At 39.4% G+C, this 17365-nt stretch overlaps 1 protein-coding gene across 4 annotated transcripts in view; it reads right to left on the bottom strand.

Moving 5' to 3' along the window:
• LAMA3 (laminin subunit alpha 3) overlaps positions 1-17365 on the bottom strand; it is a 106827-nt gene that overhangs the window by 56571 nt on the left and 32891 nt on the right. For 3 of the 4 annotated variants that reach the window (XM_074549629.1, XM_074549638.1, XM_074549646.1), the window contains exons 12-26: positions 17284-17325; positions 17015-17152; positions 16036-16170; positions 13446-13580; positions 13022-13068; positions 12096-12195; positions 10882-10934; positions 10350-10455; positions 9312-9411; positions 8726-8882; positions 6718-6856; positions 4869-5011; positions 3519-3619; positions 3251-3404; positions 1751-1911 (exon numbers count right to left, since the gene is read on the bottom strand). In XM_074549629.1, the coding sequence (XP_074405730.1) occupies positions 1751-1911; positions 3251-3404; positions 3519-3619; positions 4869-5011; positions 6718-6856; positions 8726-8882; positions 9312-9411; positions 10350-10455; positions 10882-10934; positions 12096-12195; positions 13022-13068; positions 13446-13580; positions 16036-16170; positions 17015-17152; positions 17284-17325 (1711 nt within the window). Of the gene's footprint in view, positions 1-1750; positions 1912-3250; positions 3405-3518; positions 3620-4868; positions 5012-6396; positions 6530-6717; positions 6857-8725; positions 8883-9311; positions 9412-10349; positions 10456-10881; positions 10935-12095; positions 12196-13021; positions 13069-13445; positions 13581-16035; positions 16171-17014; positions 17153-17283; positions 17326-17365 lie in introns of all 4 variants that reach the window. The other variant, XM_074549640.1, reaches the window with a different exon arrangement.

Here is a 17365-nt window from a genome sequence, read left to right as displayed (position 1 = left end):
CAAAACACTGCTTTATCCTGGGGAGGGTTAGAGCTGAAGCCTCCAGATCTCAGATCACACTCCCACCTGAGCTCCTGGCTTAAGCAGAACGTAGACAGACAGCCACACATAGCTGCTACCAGCAGACGTTTTCACACTCAGTAACATGTGTGTAACTAATATTCTCCTGCCTAGGCCATGCTCCTTGGGGTGTCAGCACACACCTTTCCATCACTGCCATGTGCCTCTGAGGATGTGAATCAGCAGCTCTTGCACATACAGTGGCAGCTGGGCAAGGCCTGATCTTAGGAAGCTATTCTGCTGAGATACTCCTCAATGCAAGTGAAAAAACAGGTTTCCCTCCTCTACAAATCAGAGAATGGGGAAGTTTCACTCTTTTTTCTGATATATGCTTTAAACAAGGTCAGCTCAGGGCTAGGGATATGTACAACTAGAGAAATATAGGTCCCTTACTCATGATTTGCTCAAAGCCTGTGACGTTTTATTCTCTTACTATGTTTCATTTGGAATATTCAAGCTCACTGAGCTGTAAGAAAGTCTGGGACAATATATTACAAATTCTACAAGTTACTGTTATCTATATGTACCTCACTATGTCATTGCTTGATTTATTTTTTATCAGAAGGGACTTGCACCTTCCTGTTTGGGAAAGATGACACAGCACCTCGCTCACCATGTGACCACTCAGTTCATGCAGAATGTCTGCAGAAGGGATTTGCTGCATTGCTACATTAAAGCAGCCAGAGCTTCCTTTGTATTTCCATGAACACATTTCCAATGTATCATATAAACAAACAAGTACGTTCAAAATCAGCCCATAAAATGTGGGGAAAAATGTGTTTTGGGGAAAAAACCACCAAAACCCCAATAAAATGGAAGATTTATAGCAAGAAGTTTGGGGGTCAAAGTGTTATGTAACAGGCTAAAAATAAGAGGTTTCCCCAGCAATAACCTGACAAGGTCACTGCTCCACATGGCTGTGCCCTGTATCACAAACATGCTGATGAAAATGATTTTTCTTACTGAGCAATTTCATCCTGAATATCCCTAAGCCTCCATTCAGCAGTTGGCTCATGGGAGTAAAGGCTGCATGTCTGTAGTCCCCTGGCACTGGGCAGGCTCTCCCAAGGGCTCAAAATAAGCTGAGGTGCTCAAGTGTCAAAGATAATCTCACTCAGGACAGGCAAAATCTCTTGTGCAGAAACATCTGCAGTAACCTCATAAGTCAACAAGGATAAAGAAGCATTTGGCTGAAGACCTTGCCTACAGCCTAAGAGCCGGAGGATGACTACAGGCAGAATTGCAGAGACCTTTATACTTCTGCTTCAGCAAATCTTGTTAGAAACGGTGGGAATACTCTTGTAACACTGGCTGCTACATTTTTTATAGCCAAAGCCCTTGGACATCATTTTAACTCAAGAAAATCAGTGCAGGCATCTGCAGCCAGCAGTGATGCTCTTCCACTGGACTTGGAGATTAGTAGTTTATAAGAATTTAAAAACATAAATAAAAAAAAATTAACCCTTTGAATAGGAAAACAATTCATTGAAGCAGTAGCAATATTTAATGAGCTGACTGCACAAAGAGAATTAAAAACCTCTACAAAATCCACAGAATCCTGCACTTGCTTTTAAATCACCCTAGAATTTGAACAATCTACATGGTAAAATGGATTCAAATATATAAAAACAGTATAATTACATTCCAAATGCTTATTTAACAATTTAGTGATTACTTCAGAAATTCTTACCTGTATTTACAACTGTATATTCTTACTCTGCCTTCAGTGACAGGTCCAGGGCTATGCACTGTTACCTCTGCAGTGTTTATCTGATCCTCTTCATTGGCATACTCAAAAACCAGAACATAGCGACCCACTTGAGGAACATTTATGGTCAGCTCTAAATTGACCTGGGTCAAAATAATTGAAAAACAAAAAAGGAGTTAAATCTTTCACTCCCTTTTCTTGCAGGAAGTTCCCATTTCCTGCTCTTTGGACTGGTCAGCATTAGTCCAGAGCCAGTCCTGCAGTGTCTCAACAAAAGACACCCAGCAAAATGCAAACAATGCTTATAAATATCACTTTGTCCCCTAACAAGAGTCAAACAAGTTCAAGAAACAGCTGCCATTAAAACTGTTCTAGGACAGCTGTAAAATAACCCTGGGAAATTGCTATACTATTATTTCTCTTCTCCCCAGCAGAAAGAGAAGAAATGTTATGATGCTAAAAAATTGTCACCATCATCTCTAAGCTATCCTTAACAACATACAAAAACTGAGTTTACTTCTTCACTGAAAAAATAGTTCCAGGAACACAAAATTCCTACTACAGCAATATTTTGATTCCCTATTCCCTGCAGGGTGAAAGCATCTTCTCCAGCAAACAATAACACTTTGAAGCATCAAGCTTTTCTTTTAGGTTCCTTGCACAAAGTGGTTAACACAATATTTGATGCAAAATACTTCTAAGTAGTTAAGTGCTGTGGTTACAAAGGTTTTGCTTCAGTTGACTGCATAATTATTTTCAAATTTTTCTCAGTATTTCCTTAGGCTACAAACACTTAAACAGGTAAATAATTCTGTCAACAGCCCTCTTGACTTCACTGTAATTATTCATACCAGTAAATTTTGCACATGCATCAGTGATGAAGCACCAGAGCCTGTGGCATATGAATATTCTTGTTGTACTTGATATTTTTAAAAGAACTATCCAAGCACAGTAATACAGGCCATAATCATTTCACATCACTATCACATACTTGGTAAAATACCTTAGTTTTTGCCAAACACACAGTAGATCTTCTCATTTCATAAAACATGTTTTGCTTTCAAAGGACCTACAGCAGTAGCATAATTGCTTCAGCTTGTTTTTCAGTAAAGCAAACGTTTTATCTAAGTGTAGCTATTTAAGAAAAAAAAGATTAATTTAGAGTGATGTATGTATGCCATTTCTGCTGACAAATCATTGTGCCATTTCTTCTGAACAAGCCAGTATGCCTAAAGGAGAAGGATTTTTATTTAAGGAAATGCTTTTGCCAGAGTGGAATGTCCACTCCAGTCACAGTTATAAATCTGCCTACACTGATACTTTAACATAGTTTTGTGCAAAATGCAGGGCTTGGTGTCGAGTCAGTTTTAGGGAGGTCTTAAGATCTGAAAATCCTGAGCTGTAAATCTGCAAGCATTTTAGTCTAGTAGGTTTATATTCAACAGCACAGATGGGACTGCAATTAGCAGGCAGGAACCTGACCTCTCTTCCAGTGATGTGGGCCATCACTGGCTGACTGGGAGCTGGCTGTTGCACAGGTATTCTTCTGGATTCTCCCCCGTGTCTGAAATGCACTGCCTCTGAGCCAAGGACACAGGAAAATCTGTCCAGGGGCAGATGCTGATACAGCAAGCAGCTTACACCAAAAAAAACAAAAAACAAAACACAGGATTATTATTGTTTTCAAGTACAGCAGGATGATAACAAAATAAACCAAGGCAGTGGTTTGGGCTGTAGCACATCTACTGACTGTTCTGCTGAATCAGGCCTGGGACGTGTGCAAGGCTCCGTAACTCGGATCTGCAACAGGGACGCCTCGTAGTAATCACTAGGTAACAGCACCAGATAATCCTAAGAACAAAGAATACAACAAATGCTAAAGCACTCAAATAATGACAAAAAGAACATCTCTAGGCTTTCACAATGTAACAATGAATAAAACCAATCACAGAAACAATTTGCACAGAGGGTATCTGCAAAATGTGGGTGGGGCTTTTTCTGTCACTCCTTGGGCCAATAACATCAGAATGTGTTTCCCTGACTCTGTAATTTCAGAAAGATGGCATGAAGGCAGCTGCCCTCTGGTCAGGGAAACTCTGAAGCCACTCTGCCATCATGTGTTGTACAAGACAGTGCACTGAAGGGAGCTTCCCTGCAGCTCAGTAACACACAGCCAGATGCCTGCAGTTTTCATCTCTCAGTGCAATCCACAAGCACACATCTCAACTCTGGGTCACAAGCACACATCTCAGCTCTGGGTGAGTTTTTGTTCTGCCTTGCTTACTTAAATTAATATATTAGAGCTTAAATATAACAACTGTTAATGTGAGAACATGATGGGCTAAGATTATCAATATATACCTTTTCAAAGACATTAGTGAAAAAATCCAGCACAATAAAATTTCTCACTTTCAGCAAGAAATATGTTTGCAAGCTCTTTACTAGCACTTCATGTAGTATTCCATAAATTTAACACAGCCCCAGGCTTAATGACTGGAGACACTGCTTTTTATCCCTGTACGAAATATGTAAGAGTTTCAGTGTGCTGTCTTTGCAATCATATTTAAGGTTTTTCATAAATGATCATCTCAAACAATTTCTCTTTCTCTAGCAATTTCCTAGGACTGCTGCTAGAAAATTTTTCAGTTTTTCAGTGAATGAAAGCAGAGAAAAACAGGAGGATAAAAGCAGCCAGAAACTGACCTGCTCATAATGCAGCCCATTTTACAATACTCTTATGAAGATTTTTTTTGTCAAGAAACTAAGGCCTTGGCTGAGCTAAGCTCTAGACACAAGATTGGACACATAAAAATTACTAATTTTTGTGAGCGCTTATGCTTTGTGCTGTATGATAGTAATACCTTATCATTTGAAGGTACAGATTCCATATAAGACTTAAAGTCTATAAGGAGAAGAAAAATCAGAGCAGGAGAAAGTCAGAAGAAATAAGAGGCAGAAGTGTAAATTTTCATAATTGTATTCTGTTCCTTTCACTAGCGCTGAATTTCACTTGCTTGCTGGGTTCTTCCCAGCAAATAACTCCAGAGCAGTAACATCATGACAACCTTCAAGCAGTTGTTTTCCTCAATTGTTTTCTTACCAAGAGGACTTCCTCTGCCATTATACTGACAGTCCACGTGCCTGGAGCCAGTGAGAAAGGCTCTGTGGAGCTTTTTCCTGGGATTGTGATAAAAGCTGGCTCCTTGCTGGGTGGGAAGACAAACTCTTTGCTCTGAGCAGCCCCTGCCAGAAAAAAAAAAAATCAAGTAAAAAAAAAGTAAGAAAGTAAGTGACTGTGTAAAATGTCTCTACTTGCTTAGTGGGCTGGACTGATAATTTGGTCTATTAAACTTTGTTTGACAGGAGTTGATCAATGATTTTCAGTCAACATGCATTAGCAATGCATTCAACCAGACACAGAGCTATGCAGTGGTTGTTGTTTGCATTCTTATTACTCTTGAGCAAATTGGTACAGAAAAGCAGAGTTCTGGCCCTGCAATGGCCAATTTTGCAATATCTGAAACAGTCGCTTTTTCACTTTCCACTTCCATAATTTTCCATTCAACCTCTCTCTGCACTGACACTCAAGATATTCAACTGACACATTCTCGTGTGACTTTAAGTCAAATACTTCAGGGGTTGGAGGTTCTCAGCACCATCTAAAATGCTTACTTACAGACAGATAACTTCCAGGCAGAGATGATGGGCCAGTTGTGGATGCCCCATCCCTGGCAGTGTTCAAGGCCAAGCTGGGTGGGGCTCTGAGCAGCCTGGTCTAGTGGAAGGTGTCCCTGCCCATGGTAGAGGGCTGGAACTGGATACTTTTTAAGCCCCCTTCTATCCAGATAATTCTGTGACTCTATGTACTACAGAAATAAAGCTGTGGTATGTTTTGTCAAATAGAAGTCATGAGGATCAACTGTTATGAATATTCAAGGTTTCCTTGTTGAAGACCCTGGAGACCAAATCTGGTTCCTTGTGTCCCAGCCACTGGAAGCCAGTGATGGCCACAAATTTCTGCCACACTGCTGGTGTCTGTGATGTCTTCAGTTTTGCCTTACTTGAATTTCTAAAAGGATCTATAACTTCACTCCTCTCAATAAGGCAGGAACAGTAAGACACATAGGCCTGGTATGCCCCTACCATTCAAAGGATATGGAGTACTTATCTTTTATCAAGGTCTGAAAGGCATAATATGTTTTTGAGGTCTCTAATCAGAACTTGGTAGACTGGGCTCATAATTTTAAACAAACCCTACTCATTGAATGAAGGCAAAAGCCACATTTAAAACTTGAATATTAAAGGAAAGTAAAACAAAGTGTTGCTACCCCTTCTTTAAAAGCTTCATAAAACCTACAGTTCAGAGCTTCTAAGTACAGGACTGAAAGTACTAAGTGTGGCAAACATTTGAAGAAACAAATGCTGATTACTACTGCAAGCAAGAGTTTCATGCAAACACAGCCACATCAACTACACAGCAAAAATATACAAGGAGAAGCCCAAAAGCACTGACACTGTTAAAAGTGATGCCTTTTAAGCAACATTAAAGACTTGACTTAGGTGCACCTTGGAAAGTCTTCTCTGATCTAACATTCACCTGAGCTGTTGCACTGCTGAGTTACACCTACCTGCTCCAGGCTGAGATTGACAAGCAGATATACGACCAGATAATGTTTCCCCTCCAGGGTTAATATACCTCAGGATAATGCGAAATAAGTAGAGGTTTGATTTTTCCACATTCAAAGTTATCCTCACTTCATTCTGAAAAATGGAAGTTAATAAACAAAAACAGCCATAAAGTGCTGAATTGAGGAACAGTCAGAAGCCATGCAAGCACCAGACTAAAGTCCTACAAGAAAAAGGCACATGCAGAAGAGTATATACTGGAATGGCAATGCTAGTGAATGACAGAGGAAGACAGGGAAGCCTAGGAAAATTATTTCACTTACAAGTATAATTAGTGCCAATATGTTTTCCCTCAGCAACTGAGATCTTCCCTTTAGAGCTTTTTGAGCCCAGGCTGACATAGTGGAGGACTAGGTGGAAGAGCTTAGGGGAAGCCACAGTGATAGGCATAACCACCTCTGGCTGGGAAAAATAAAAAAGAAAGGGAAAAAGGAGGAATGGAAAGTACATTACTTGTTACTATCACCCAGAGAAAGAAAAACCACTTGGTAAAGACAAAAAGGCATGGGCAGCTTACAAAAGAGCATAGAACAAAATCTCCTGTGAAATAAAACTCTTGTTGATAACCAGCTGATCCAGAAGGACAGAATGGCACAACTAACATGTGTGTTAGTGTGATTCAGCAACAGTATTTTACTATTATTCTCCCCACTGATGCCATAAAGGAGGCATATGGCTGTTGATATTCCTGCCTTTCCAAGAAACAGGCCACAATCATTGATCCCAGTCTGAGATCCCACAGCATGCAGTCACCTCAGACTATCACTGAAGCTGCTGATCCTCTGCCACATCCTACAGTTGCTTAGAGTTGCAATACCAGGAATGCTGTCCTTCTCCTGGGGCTGAACTGACACCTCCAGACCCACAAAATTCTCTGCATTCACACAGCCCCATTATTTAGTTTTCAGAAAAACTAAGAGACATGTTAAGAATCAGTGATGGATTAGGAAAAAACAACATTGCTGCAATCTCATGGGTTTGGTTTCTTTCTTTCCATCCAAAATCCTAAAGCTCCCCTCGCTATCCAGCTCCCACCAGTTCATCCATCACAATCCACCTGCTGTCCCTTTCCAAGCTATTTGTGGCACAGTGACCTCCTTACCACTGTGCTCCACTCCACTTCCCCAAATGCCAACATTTTCTCTGTTTCCCACATCTGAGAACAGAACAAAAAGCCAGTACAAAATGCCCATGGAAAAGAAATGCAAAAAGCAGCTGAATTAGAATGCAGGCATTAAGAAATCACAGATACTGAAGAGCTGCCTTCATTTACAAATGTGGAATAATACTAAGAATTCAAAACTTATCTGGGATTAAAAAAACCAAGAGCAAAACAACAAAAGAAGAAAGACTGAAAAATGAAGAACCTAAAGAAAACCATTGTGCAATGGTTATGTTCTTTTGTCCCATATAGTAATAGTATAGTAATTCAAATACTAGCTATAGCAATTCATTAGTCCCTGGACAAATGGAGGCTGGAGACAACTATACCAAAGCTCTACTTTCAAGGTGAGTGAACAAATCCCATATAATACTTAAATCTACTGTTTTAAAATTCTGCTTCATTTGATGAGCAGTTCAATCCAAAGTCTGAAGAGCCCTTCTCAGAGAAATTACAGTGACTTTCTACCTGTGATTTACTTATTCCCTCAGCTATTGTTTAGTTTATTCATAGTCTGTCATGAAACTAAAATAATTGCAGCCAATATACTCCTGCTCACAGCTTCTTTTACTGAACCATACATTTTCCTGTTCGCTGTAATGTGAAGGTATCATTCATAATGAAAGCTAGAACCTCTCTCTTCTCTACCCAGTGTAAGTCCAAGTGTAAGATGACTTCGGTGACAGCAGCTGGAATTTACCTGAAAATTTTGTGGATACAGACTATCATGGACCTGTGCAATTCAAACCATTTAGCCAAGCATTAACCTTCTGCCGTTCCCACTGTTCTTGGCTTGATAAGAATTTCTGCACTTAGTATTATAGACTTTAAATTTTTAAGTTCCCTCTTTACAGCTGTCTCACAAAAAAACCAACCTCAAAGAACATTTCTGAAGAAGGCATATTTGCACAAGCAACATGCAAAAGATCTGACAAAAATACCCACACTCACTAATCCCAGCAGCAACATAGCGCCAAAGGGCTTGAATTAGTCAGAACCCGTCCTTTTTTCATGACCTTCCACACACATAGCAGTATTATAAAGACATATGTGCAATGCACTTTTGTTTTCATTTTCACCCTGAAGTCTTGAGTGAAATACCAGCTTACTTGTATAGAGGACATCTGTGCATATCCTCTCCAACTGAAGCCAGGAAATTTCTGAGGATCATAGCCAAATCGAATTTTCTCTCCTTGAACAGTAGTACCATCTTCAATCTCAAACTTCATGTGGTGCAGATCAGGAAAAAAATAGGTTTTTTCAGGCCTTTCAAGAAGGGAAAAAACCCACAACAAATCAGCAAAGAATTAGCAGTCATTTATGATCTACATCTAAGGGCAAAAAGCAGTGGAAGGGAGGTGAGGACTGAGGAATTCTGACACCAGCTCATAGATTCAAGACAGCTGGTTAGAGGGATTTAATGAGAATTTTCTTTCCAGAAGCTTTTACAGCTTTCATGCATTTTCCTATGCAACTCTTGATAGATACATAGATACATATTGCAAAACTGGTAATGGTTATTTAAGGAAACAAGTCAGAGAATCTTACCAAAATACAGGAAGAAAACCCCCCAGGAAAATTAATATCAATAACCAGTGCAATTTACCAAGTTAATCATCAACAAACCCAGAAAGTCACATGAAAGCATAACAAGGGACTGTGCTGAAGCTGTGCCAGGAGCGCAGCCGGACTCACTCGCGACAAGTGGTGCCCACGACGTGCGCCCTGCACCGGCAGCTGCCCCAGGGCTGGGAGCAGGCTGGGCTGAGGGATCCTCCAACATCACACCTGCAGCCTGGCACGCCAACAGCAGAAGCCAACCAGAAAAGGAGAGGTGGAAGTTATCAGCAAACACACCATGGCTTCATCTGATTAAACACCATTAATGACTCGCTTCCTCCTCCCAGAGCCCTTTTGACTCTCTCTCAAACACAACTTAATACACGTGCATAAGCTGCAATTATTTTGAGCTTCCCGTGTTTGTGCCTGTTTCCTTTATAATTTCTCCTTAGAATGTGACAAAAGTCACTTAAAAAAACCCCCTCAAATAATACACCCTGCTACATTGCTAAATGCAGGGCTGCAGTTTTGCAGAACTACTATTCAAATGTGCTCCCAGCAAGTCAGAATTTCTCCAGCAATATCATAAGGAATAATTATATTTAAAAAACCCACTAACAACAAAATCTAAAACCTAAATTACAAAAATTGCAAGATGTTAATGTTTTGAAGCCTGGTACCTCAATATTTTATCTGACAAAACTGCAGTGTATGGGTTCATATATTACACATATTTTCAACTGACACTGGATAACAACATTGAATGATTTCTACAGGAGACAGCACTTGTGGCACAAACTAAAGGACACCTCTGATGAGGTCTGTAATGAGGTATAATATGCTGTACTAGGGAGCAAGCATGTCAAGTCTAAAACTTTCAAGCTGGATCAAAAGGCTGTGTCTTCCTAAATCGATTTATGTCCTAGTCTAAAAGCACCCTGTTTTCTAAGACATGCACAAAAGGACTGGGAAGCACAGTGGTAACATCTGCCTTGTTCCTTCTCCTGCTGAAAGGCAAAAGAGGAGTCACAAGCAAGATTACAGCACCAGTGCAAAATTCTGTGCACATGAGTAATTCAAACATCCCCATTGTAAAAGTACTGCCTAAGGAATTCTAAAGACTTCTGTGCTAAGTGCAAATGTTCCACTCTAGATGTTCTTTATTCATTTTACCTTGGCAGCCAAAATAATTCTTTTTTTCAAGAGCATAATAACCAGCTTCACAAGTGTCACAGGAATCTCCACAAACATTAGATTTGCAGTAGCATTGCCCATTTTCCTGTGAAGAAAATAAATTTCATCAAAAATGTTTCAATATCTTCAATCTTCAAGAACTTCAATCTTGCAATACTTTGAATTCCCTCTAGTTGAATTCCCTCTAATTCCTCTAAAGAGGAAACAATTTCTAATCTAAAAAAAAAAAAAAAAAACTCTAACCAAACACAAAAAAACCCCATTATCTGGACATTATCTCTGTCATTTATCATCTTCAGAAACAGACTAGAAAATACATAAACTCATGAAGAAAAAATATTTTAAAACTTTATATATCCCTAGAACGCATAAAATTGGTCCTTTGATGTATAAAACTAGGTATTTTATGTTCAAAAGCAATAAAGAGTGCTAAGATTTCTACCTTAGCAGATGTCACAATAATTTATCTTAGCAATAAACAATTTAATTCTTTCTTTTAATTTCTCTTTACCTGCTGACATTCTGCAATTCCACTTAGTGTTCCACTAACATCACACTGACATTCTGCAGAGATGAAAAAAAAAAAAAAGAAACACCTGCATTTCATCTTTTCATGATACTTTACAGTAAAAAATTCCACCACCCATAAACTGCAATTTTGAGTCAATGTACCATAAGGTGGATTTTATTCTGGAAGGTTCAGAACAGCAGACTGGTATGAGGTGAGAAGAAAAAGAGAAGGAGAAAGAATGAGGACTTCTAAGAATGTGTAGTTTACTGGTATGTTTTAAAGTGATTTAACTTGTATTTGGCAAAAAACACTATTGAAATAGAAAACAATTGTAAATTCATTCTTAGAAGTATTCAGACAGTTGATACAAAACAGTGTCTTCCAGTCTGACTGGCAACCTTCTTTTCTGCAATGACACTCTGGGACCAAATCAACTCTCCATATGAAATAGAAATTGAGAAAATAGTGCAGGGAGGAACTATGCTGAGCCAGAAGTTTGGACAAACCCAGTAACGACTCTGTGACTGAAAGCAGAGAATTACATGGAAAGTGCAGTTCATAATTTTTGAGGAGTTAAGTATTTAGAGATCTAAAATAAAAAATGTAATGATACTATTATCAGTCGAAAACTACTCCTAAGTGGCTGTTGTGGTGGAATCTGTTCCAAAGGAAACAGCTGGAGAGTACTTTAAAGATTTATTTTTTTTTTACCCTTTTTAATCTTCATTAATTATTATTATCTGCCTTAAAAACACACTCTCCCTGTTGGAAAACATGGACAATCACAGCTTATTATACAGATATAAACCGTAACAGATCTGTCACACCCTGAGGCCACAAGAAGGCTTTACACTCCAAGCTAGGATATAACAAAGTGAAAAAGCACTTTTTTCCCCTCAAAACAATGAGCCAAATTCTGGTTTCAGGATTACAGGTAAAAATCCTGTCTTGCCCGAGTAGATCTGCCATAGGGCCCTATGAAGTGAACATCATTGGAACTTCAGAGCACACCCTGGTTCAGCACTAGGCAAACACCCAGGAAATTATGGCCTGGTTTCTGAAGTAACTGCTGGTATCATGGGTTTACAATTAAGCTGTATGAGAAACATGCTGTTAACAAGAGTTGTGAAAGTCACAAAGAGCACCACAGACAGTGTCAGAGAATAAAGATCACTACATTTCATAAGCCAAAGAGATACGCCATGAAGCCGTACCTGTACATCCCTCAGGGTTTTCTTTGGCCAGGTTCCAGTACAAGGGTTTGCATTTACTGCAGGTAGGACCTTCAACATGCTGGAGACATTGACAATACCCCTAACAACAGAAAGGAGCTAATAAGGGTTTACCTGCTCCATAAAAAAAACTTACTGATCTTTATTACTAAGAAAAACCTAACATTGTTAAGAGCTCATGCAGTTTACTGACTTTTACAGATCCATGGATCTCAGGCTGATTCAGACATCTTAGATTTTTCTCTCATACTATCAGCAAAGAAATGTTCCACACTGCATATTTTTTATGTATCTAATTTATTCTAAGGGTCCCAAAGGACATACTTTCCAATTCTTTTATAGCCTTATTAGAAGTGCTCGAAAGTATTAACTGCTTTGTACAAAGAATAAACCCCAGTATTTCCTTAAAAACACTAATTAATTTTCATATTTAATATTTTCTTTACTGGTGGAAGACACCATCTCAAGACACTATTAAGACACCAATAATAACCACCATCGCATTAATAACAATAATAGTGGAATGGCAACAAAGATGCAATGATTTTTCAAGAATAATTTGATGCTGAAAGACCTGTTGCAACCCAGACCCAGAAGGTCTTTGAGACATGCACAGGCTTATATCTTCGTGCATATGTTAGTGTTAAGAATATACCAAAAAGACATAACCAGATTGCATATCCTATATATAAAAGATAAAAAAACCCCATCCTTGACAAGATTTCACACTGGTATGATCAAAAAGCAAAACACAAAGTTTATTTCTACTCCTACTCTTCAAACAAGCTCCTGCAATTCTTTTAGAGCCTAAGAGCAGGCTTCAGGGCTTGAGTAATGAGCTGGATGTGTTCAGCAAAGACACATGAATGATTAACACGCACTGTTAGCTGCTGTGGCAGAATACTTACAAAGTGAGAACCAATGCTACCTGCAGGGTCACACTCGCTGTTGACACCTTTACAAAACAAACACATTGAAAGATCTTTTGAAAACAGAGGCTGTGGAATGTAGTAGTGCAGAAGCACAATGTAGTCGGTGTGAGCTTGAAAGGGCTTTTTAATACAGTTACCTTGGAGAGATTCAAATACTTTAAGACAGCAGAAGCTTTTAAGAATGATTTTTAGATGTCTATTTAGCCTGATTTATAGTATTTGGGTTTGTATGCAAAGCATTCACTTGGAAAAATAGAGCATTAACCTATGGAACTGACAGATATTTTCTTGAAGCTCCTGTGGCATCAAAATGGAAATATATTTGAGAAGATTTATTTTCTTCCATGTTGCAGAAATAGGAAGGAAAACCCCGGTAGAAGTAGGGAAGGCTTTTACTCACGCAAGCAACTGGGATAGCTGTGATATCCTGGAGCACATTGGTCACACCTCAGCCCAGCATAGTTACTACGGCATGGACACTGCCCTCCAGGACCACAGGTATTCCCCAGTGAGCCAATACCATCACAACTGCATGCTGCACAGAGGGGAAAAAAACCAGATGCATGTGCAAATCTAGAATTTGCCAAAAAACTTACCTTTGAATGTAAATCAATCATTTATGTTCAGAAAACCAGACAATACATAATTTCACCAGCAAAAATAAATATCCCAAAACAGTTATTCTGCAATTCTCCACTGATAATCTTGGTTCTTGCAATTCTGTAACTCACAGCTGAGAGATCTGGCTTGATGCCTTGCAAAACACATGCAAGGGACATAAATCCATCTTATATTTGGGAGGAACGTCACATGACAGAAATACTGGAAAAAAATCTTTAAAAAAATATATTCAGAGCACGTTGTCAACTGTAACAGCGAACTTCTCACGGTGTTACCACCATTTTGGGCTAACAGCTAAAGACAAGACTTGCTATTTCCTTGAGATGATGCTGCAATGTTCCACAGGGTCACACCTCACAGGTACAGGAATGGGACCCCATCTGGGCATCCCAGCTGTCCCAGGTACAAGATGAAGTGCTGCAGTTAACCACTTGGATGTTATGACTGCCAGAAATGGCTGGCTGACAGAAATACAAGGCAAACACTGTCTTCTGCTACATGTTCATGTTTCTGGTTCCCCCTTTTGGTTCCTCTTTCTGCTGCAGTCAAAGAAATCTGACTTTGCTGTGTTTACTTTAAAGATGCTTGGAAAAACACAGAGCTTGCTAGGAAGTCAGTGTAAGAGAAATATAAACACTGAAGCTTCCAAGAACAATATCTACACCAGAGAGCTCTATCATTTGATTACTATATAGCATTCTCTCCTAATTTTAAGTATTAGTGTTTTGTTTAAAGGCTTTGTTTTGATATCACTTTATTTGAATAAAGCTTCTATTGAGTTCAACAAGTTACGACCAGAAAGATTAGTTCTAGTCACAGCAGCCCAAAAAGTATAAATCTCTCTTTTTTTTGAAGATGACAATTCCTTACAGGAATAGCAGGCTGGGCTGCTCACTTTCCCCCACAGCTTGCAGCATGCTGTGTTAATTTATGTTTAAACCCATGGCAGCTCATTTTAACTGAACAAACTGTGAACTGCAGCAGTTCTGAGTAATCTGACTGACTGTGTTTTCAACTATTTTTATCTGTCTTTCACAATTTGTTTTTGCATGCTCTTTTAAGCTTTTATGTCTCTTTTCAGCTTTTGGTGTTCAAAGATCAAACATATTCAATACAGGTTTGATTTGCTTTAAGGTCGCTACTTGATTTTGCTCTAGGAAAAAAAAGGTTATTTTAAAACCACTGAACAGTGTGTACCAATGCAGAATCCTGATTTCATGTTTTTCATTAAAAATGTTCATCTATTCCAGACCATAAAACCCACAATCACATTGTGTTTCCATATTCCACCCATTGTGTTTGGTAACACAACACAGCCCATCTTTGCAAGGTGCCACAGTTTAACTCCAGCTGGCAAATAGGTACACACAGCCACTTACACGCCACCCATGGGATAGGGAGAAGATGGGGAAAAAAGGTGAAACACAGCGCTGTACACAGTTCTAGGAATAAAATTAACTCTACTCCAGCTGAAACCAGGGCACAAGGGCATAAAGAATTCTGCTGTCCCTTTATGGGAGATAAACAACTGTATAAGCCCAAAGAAGAAGACTGACATAGTCAACAGCCAAAAATAACAAGAGAGAAGAAAGCAAATCATAATTTTATACATAAACCTTGTTAATCAGCACAGGAAAGCACATACCAGAACTCTGCAATATTCTATATTCCTTCTCAATGGAAAAATCACTAAGGATTAAGGGTCCTCTCTCTCATTCACTTTAAAGGCAGACAAAACTTAAGGCCAAGTAGGATGTGATGGGACTCTTCGTACACACACAAGACCCTTATGATACTCAAAAGTTATGCTCCATTAATTTCCTTGTCTTGTAAAAAAGCAGGCTAGTCCTTGGTGGGAAACTCCATAGAGATCTTTCATGTTTCACGCCTACATGGACATAGGTTGGGTTAGCTCCTGTCACATGATCTTAAAACGAGTGAGAAACCACCATGAAGGGCAAAATAAGAGCTTCAGATTTTCAGAACAAACTTTGGTACCAAACAAGGTCCTAAAGACTCCCTGCAAAAGCAGACCAGTGCTTCACAGTTCTGCTATGCTGGTTCCTCAGCAGTCAAGCGTGCCCTGTTGCTGTGGGCCTCCATGTGAAAACAGCTCTCAGATGCTTTGGTTATTAGTAAGACAGTTGTGCTGACTGAGAGTACATCAAACAGTCTGACTATGAGGGCAAAAAAAGGCCTGAAATTGGAGAATTAAAATATATGAGGATTTCACTGAAAAGCACAAGAGGGAGTTGCCCACTTACTGCTGTGAACAGTAAATGGGCAACTCTGGCTAATGTCCTGGAAAGCACTGCTGTCTGCCTTTCCAGGGCCCTGTTTGATGCTGTACATGCAATCAGCAGCCTTACCTTGACAGGCAGGGAATGAGTGGTGGCCAGGCTGGCAGCTGTCACATTGAAGTCCAGCCACCCCTGAGCGGCAAAGACACCTCCCAAGAAAATCGCAGACTTCGGGCTGGGTACCCATCAAGTTACATTCACACACTGCCAATGAGAAAAGATATTTCAGAGGCAGCCTCTGTACAGGCTCTCTTCTCTTATCTTTCTTGAAATAAAAATACATTTGAAAAAAATAGCAGTAAAAGCAACTCCCTGCTCCCTGATGCTCAATAGTATGACAATTTTCCCATCAGATTTATATGGATTCATAACAGCTTTTATTGATTGCTCACATCTGTAACAATTCAGGAAGAAGGAAAACATTAATGAAAGAGCAAGGAAGCTGGCTCAGAGTTCAATTATCAGTGTCAAAGCACTACACTTGGCCTGGCCCCACTGAGAGTCTGATTTATCAATTCCAAGTGGTTTGCCAACTATTGAGAGTACTTCCATCACTTCTGGGACTGAAGCAAAAAATTAATGGTTAAGATTCACAGTCTCAGGTGGGAGTGGTCAATAAATAGCCTAAAAAGACAGTACAGAGACAGCTATTAAAGTTCAAAACCAGTCAGTTTTATAGTATTGATTAGATAGGATAGCCTTGTGCATCAAAGTGAGGTTGCAAATTCATATTAAGTATGTTTTTTTTTTTTTTTAAAACTCCAAGGATGTGTAAGAGAAATATTTCCAAATTTATTCTAAGTTTAATCAATGTTACTAAATCCAAACACAAACTAGAGTCTGGCAGCTGCATTAAACAGCAGACAGCAACCAAGGAAACAGGGGAATTTTTAGATCAAAATCTCCCCTCATCACATTATTCTTCTTTGACTTTTGTGAGTTGTGGGAGAGCCTGTTATGAATACATCTCCATGGCAAAATAACTTCATCCTTCAGTATAAAACTTGGTGTTTTGGATATGCTTGCCAAAAGGGAATGCTTGGCTTACCCTGGCAGAAGGGGTACTGAAAATAGCCAGCTGCACAGGTATCACAGGAAAAACCCCCAAATCCCGTTCGACATCTGCACTGCCCGGTATTTCCATCGCAGTCACTGCCCAGCACTCCTGCACCATGGCACTGGCACGCTGAAGAGCACATTTGTAAAGGAAACATTTGCAGTATTATGATCTTAAAGTTCTTATTTCCCTTGGAAGCCAAAGGTTGGCATTTGTCCTGGAGCACAGGCTCCAAGAGTCAAAGAAACTACGCCACTTACGCAGACACTGGGGGCCAAAATATCCTGGTCTGCAGCCTCCTTCTAGTTAAAATAGGAAAGGAAAAGAAAAAAACAAAGTGAG

This window comes from Zonotrichia albicollis, chromosome 1 (genome assembly GCF_047830755.1).
Source record: "Zonotrichia albicollis isolate bZonAlb1 chromosome 1, bZonAlb1.hap1, whole genome shotgun sequence".
Classification (NCBI taxonomy): domain Eukaryota; kingdom Metazoa; phylum Chordata; class Aves; order Passeriformes; family Passerellidae; genus Zonotrichia; species Zonotrichia albicollis.
This window is presented reverse-complemented; position numbering and strand designations above follow the sequence as displayed.